The following is a 5,380-nucleotide window of genomic DNA, read 5'->3' on the forward strand; positions in this document are numbered from 1 at the left end:
GTCCTTACCCCCTCGTGTACGTGGTACTCACCCCCTCGTGTATGTGGTACTCACCCCTCCCATAGGTGGTACTCACCACCTAGAATACGTGGTGGACCCACGCCCTTAATGTACGTGGTACTCACCCCCTAGTGTGAAGCATCAGTCTCCTTCCTGTTCCTGCTCCAGGAAGACATGAAAAGTACTGAACGTGCTGCAGTGCTGGCCTCGGTCTGTGGAGAAGCCCTCAGTACCCACACTCCTCAGCCCCGACGAGGCTAGGGCAGCCACAGATAGTGACACTTGCCCCGTCCTGCCTCTCCTAGTTCCATGGCTTTGATCAGAACAGGAGTGCCACTCAGAAAAGGAAACTCACGCTTCAGAGCCGTCCCCTGAGTCCAGTGCCTCCTTCCACAGCCCAGTTCCTCACCTAAGAAGTTAACAAATGGCAAAATTACTCAAGTGAGTTTCCTTTCCTCAACACCGGAGCGGCTGTGCAGTATGGATCACAAAGGCAGAGCAGCAAATGGCCTATATAATGGACAAGTGGAATCAATTCACAGGGCCCTGGGAAACTTGAGAGCAAGCTGCAAAAATAGCCCTAAATACTGATAAAAATGCAGGAGGTAGACACCATCAGTTTTATTAAATAAGAACATTTGATTTAAGACCTGCGCTACAAAGGACTAAAGGATATTTTCTTTCCTTCTTAGTGTACACTTGACTCTGAAGTGGCCGTGAGAGTGGGTGGAGAGTTCTTCTTCGACCCTGAGCCTTCAGATGTGTCCAGAAACCTTGTGTTGATTGCGGGAGGAGTCGGAATTAACCCTCTGCTTTCCATCCTGCGGCACTCGGCAGATCTCCACAGAGAAAGGGCAAACAAAGGAAGTGGATACGAGATCGGAACAATAAAATTATTCTACAGTGCAAAAAACACCAGTGAACTCCTGTTTAAGGTAAGGGGAAAATGTATGTTTCAAAGCTTGCTGCGAACAAACTCATGTCATGATATTAACTGTTCATGGAACTTTTCTCTCAGTTGTTTTCTCTGTAACAGTTAAAACAAGAAACCTGACAAGGCTTGGTCATGTTTAAATGGGAATTAACCGACAATATCTTACCCAGGACAGTTAAAATAGCTGGCGTTGTGGATGCTCCCAGTGGCGTGGCAGGGCAGGGCAGGGCAGGGCAGGGCAGGGCAGGTGGGCTTGACTCTGGAGGTGGATCAACATTGGAGTCTCCATGGCCCTGAGACTCCAGAGTCAAGCGACCTGCACGGGGGCTCACGTGTCACGATGGTGGGTGAGATGGACACAGTTTGGATCCAGCTGGGTAAATGAAACCCCCACCGGTCGCATCTGTTGAAACCGAGTACGCTCGATGGAGAAGGCTTTCACTCTGGATTGCTCTGCAGCTGCAAGGATAAACAAAAGAACAGAAACAGCTAAAAGACACAACTGTGGTCAGTGAAACCACTGCTTAATTGCCGAGGCTTGAGAAAAAGGGAAAAGAGAAAACTCCCGGAGAGTTAGTAACATGCTTGTTAGCATATTCAGATTTCAATTAAAGCCAAATAGCCCTCTGTACTCTGAATGCTCTGGCCTGCTAGGCTGCAAACAATATCTCTCTAAGTGGAGAGTGAGCGCCGCAGACGTGTGCAGAATGGGAGGCGAGGTTCGGCGTCAGTGGCTGTGCACATCTGTTTTGATTTTTTTAAATTGTAGTGTGACCAAATATGTTTGACATTCCAGAAAAATATCCTCGATTTAGTAAATGAATTTCCTGAGAAGATTGCATGCAGTTTGCATGTTACAAAACAGACTACACAAATCAGTGCAGAACTCAAGCCATACATCACGGGTGAGTCTCCTAAAGATATTTTGACTATCTCCACATAGTTATTTGATGGACATACTAGTTGGTTGAGTGTAGATGCTTTATTGTTGGGAGTTGCTGGCTGGGAATGTCACTACCTGGGGAATTGAGAGGTGATTCATCGTGAAAAAATAAGGAGATTTAGTTGGATTTACTTATTTTATACAGGTTTCCTGTTGCCCATATTAAAAATTTATTTTCCAAATTTTTAGGGGACCTTTGCATCATCACTGTAGTATGCGTACAAAGAATTTATATTCCAGCTTTGACTGATCAATGCCATTAATGGTAATTTAAATTACTTGTGATTTCCCCTGCCTGGAAGGGTTTTTCACAAAAGTTTCTTTGCTGAAGGCAGTTTTGAATCTCTACCAAAGATCAGTAAGTTAACTGGCACTGTCAGAAGGCAACCTGATTAGTGTCCCACTTCACTTGCAGTAAGTTTGGGAAAACTGAAGGTGCACTCTGCTGGGTCTGGTCCCAGATGCCAACAGGAGCCATCGTGTGAGTGACTTAAGACCCGAGTCACTAAGTTTGAGTTACTGAAAATAAACACTGTTGCTGAGTTGTGATTAGTCTTTCCTCATTTCAATACAAACATGTCTGGCTTAATTTGGTATTTATTCTGTTTCTTGGTAGAAGGAAGAATAACGGAGAAGGAGATTAGAGATCATATTTCAAAAGAAACTTTGTTCTATATTTGTGGCCCACCTCCGATGACAGACTTTTTCTCCAAGCAACTGGAAAACAGCCATGTTCCCAAAGAACACATTTGCTTTGAGAAATGGTGGTAGGGAGCGGGCAAAGGTAGAAAACAGAACGCTGTGAGATCCACTCAGGACAGTAACAAGTAGTACACGATTTGTGGGAAGATGAATTTACCGCTACTCAGCCTTGTTTTTCAAGACTGTGAACTAAGTGACCCACTGGAGAGTAACAGAAAACCCAGCTGACAGACTTAAATAATAAACTTTTTGCAAAGACTTCATCGATTAAACTATTTTTTACTGTATTGACTTTATTTTATTAATAACTGTTTGATTATCTCTTGATGTACCTTGAATTGGTCAATATAGATTTTCTTTCCTCTGAGGGAGAAAACAGATACGTTTAATCATATGAAAATACAGTTTTGTGTGGGAAATGTAGGCTATCTTTAAATTCTTTGACAGCAGCCTATATATCTCATTTTCAATAAACTTGTAATTTAAACACATTCTTAATAATGTTACTTGGAAAATTCTTTATACATAATGTCTTAGTTGACCTTACTGTGGCCTACAGCCTTGCCTCTTCAGACCATCGAAGTCAGGTTTGGAAATAGAAAATTGTTAGGAAAAGTGCTTTAGGGAATTGAGTAACCAGTATGTTTGCTTAATGTTAATGAATATCCTAAGTATGTATCCTGAATAATTGTTAAGCTTGTTCTCAAATGAAACCCTCTCTGTGCTCTGTGTCTTGGCTGCCTGCCTTAACACTACATGGAAGAGGAGGCTTCTTGTTGGGGACAAAGGCGTTGGTGACTGCTGTGTTCCATGTTGAATCTGCCTCCGATGGCTGGGGTGGCTGGCTGTAGGAGTATGCTTGGGATCAATTAGGGGACATACAGCTGTTTACAAATCTCGCTCTGCCTTTTATTTCATTCCTTCGCCAGGGTCTTTCCTGGCAGTAGCAGCTCCTCAACACATACTTTCATCGAGTGGCTGAAAGAAAGCCAAGAAAGTTGCACTCCTTGCTAAGCCCGGGGTAGGGAGGCAGTTTCCAGGATGGGGTGAGAGAATGGTGGTGCCTCGTCCCAACGAGGCTTCTCGGGTAAGGCCAGGCCATTCCTTCTGACAAGCAGTCTTGGACCAAAGGCTGCCTGCTTGGAGAACACCGAGGATACAGGCGTCTGGGAAGAAGAACAGATCAGTGCTGGAGACCTAGGAGCTTCAGGCGAGGAGATTCTGTTCTTGAGCTGGTGAGAGAAGCGAGGTTGCCCCTCTAATCCCTGGCTGCAGGCCTCCCAGGCTCAAACACACTGATTTATGGACCTGATGATGGCTGGCATCTCCATTCTAGCCTCTACCCTGTTTTGAATTTTGTCAAGTTTTAAGCAGAGGTCATTTGTCAACTATTTCAATCCCAAATATGAATTCAATGGGAAGAAAGAGCGGGGCCATTGATCTGATGAGAATTTCAAAGTGTATTCAAGGCAGTGATCGGCGTTTCAGAGGCAAGGGGACTATGAAAAGCTCCAGCCAGTATAAGGGGTCCTGACTCATCAGTTGGCCCCAGAGTGTCCAGACCAAGGGCTGGGCGTTAGGGCTGAGTACGCAAAAACTTTAGTAGCCTAATGCGTTGAGATTCAGAGATGTAGGAGCAGCAAGGGGTTCTTCTGCCAACTGGCAAAGGCAGCTGGTAGGGGAGGAGCCACAAAGGTATGGAGAAAGTGGCCTCCCCAGGTCTTTCTGTGTTGGGAGTGGAGATGCAAGGTGAGCATCTTCAGTAGCAAAGGAAGAGTGCCAGCCACCGCCGCCATCCCACCAACACCATCGCCTGTGTGCCTGCTGTTGTCATAGAGCAAGGACCACCTGTCCTGGATCCCAGCTCTGCCCGCCACCCTGCCAGTGAGTGACTCACTATCACCATCTGTAAACTGCTGAGATGGGCCAGGTCATGACCTTCACCTGTACTGTAGTTCCTTCCAGTTCTTTCATTTCTGGTGCTTAGTACTGAACAGTATTTCTGGTCTTCTGGCCACGACTGTCTTGTTGCCCTTGCAGTCAGGATGCCTTTGGTACTCACGCTTGGCTGGTAACTCCAGCCAAGGCGCTTTGGAATTTATAGTGTGGTACCTGTGATTGGAGAGAGCCCTTGAGCCAAACTACCTGGGTTCAAGTCTCAGCTATACCACTTACTAGGGAAATGACCTTGAGCCAGTCACCTAACTGTGTTATGACTTGGTTTCCAATTACATGTGCACACACTTGCCCCTGCATGTAAAATAGAGCTAATACTACCTACCTCATAGGGCTGTTAATTAGGATGAAATGTGATAATACAAATCTCGGCAGAGCACTACATGAGTATGTCGCTAATTTGCTCTTCCTTGTTCTTTTCAGAAAGGATTTCAGGAGGCCAAGTGGCTTAAGTTTAGTTCACTAACCTGTAACCTTCATGTGGGTAAGGACCTGTCTTGTTCAGCACTGTGCCTGGCACATAATAGGTATTTAATAAATATTTCTTATGTAGGTGAAAGGGCTTACCCAGAGCCAATGAGCTGTATTAAAGGAATTGTTTAGGAGTCTTTTGAGCCTATGAGTTTATAAAAAGATGTTTCTTCTTGTAACATGAAACATTTTCACAGTGTACTCAAGAGATGTGTGAACCTTTCCCAAATTTTAAGTGTTACTATGAGTACCAGTGCTCACCAGAAATGAATCAAATACCTAATATTTGCTAAATAGTCCTCCATCAGGGAGGCATTCTGCAAGGCACAGATCACTTCTTCACCAACAGATGTCTGCGGGTGGACATCAAGCTT

The 5,380-nt window shown here is 44.9% G+C and overlaps 1 protein-coding gene across 6 annotated transcripts in view; it reads left to right on the forward strand.

Annotated features, from left to right (window-relative positions):
* Positions 1–3,070, forward strand: part of OXNAD1 (oxidoreductase NAD binding domain containing 1) — a 36,775-nt gene extending 33,705 nt beyond the window's left edge. For all 6 annotated transcript variants that reach the window (XM_023530743.1, XM_011354928.2, XM_011354856.2 and 3 more), the window contains 3 exons: positions 838–935; positions 1,731–1,839; positions 2,494–3,070. In XM_023530743.1, coding sequence (XP_023386511.1) covers positions 838–935; positions 1,731–1,839; positions 2,494–2,648 — 362 coding nt within the window. In that variant the 3' untranslated portion in view covers positions 2,649–3,070. The remainder of the gene's footprint in view (positions 1–837; positions 936–1,730; positions 1,840–2,493) is intronic.
* Positions 3,071–5,380: the final 2,310 nt, after the last annotated feature.

This window comes from Pteropus vampyrus, unplaced genomic scaffold, assembly GCF_000151845.1.
Source record: "Pteropus vampyrus isolate Shadow unplaced genomic scaffold, Pvam_2.0 Scaffold1, whole genome shotgun sequence".
Taxonomy (NCBI): Eukaryota; Metazoa; Chordata; class Mammalia; order Chiroptera; family Pteropodidae; genus Pteropus; species Pteropus vampyrus.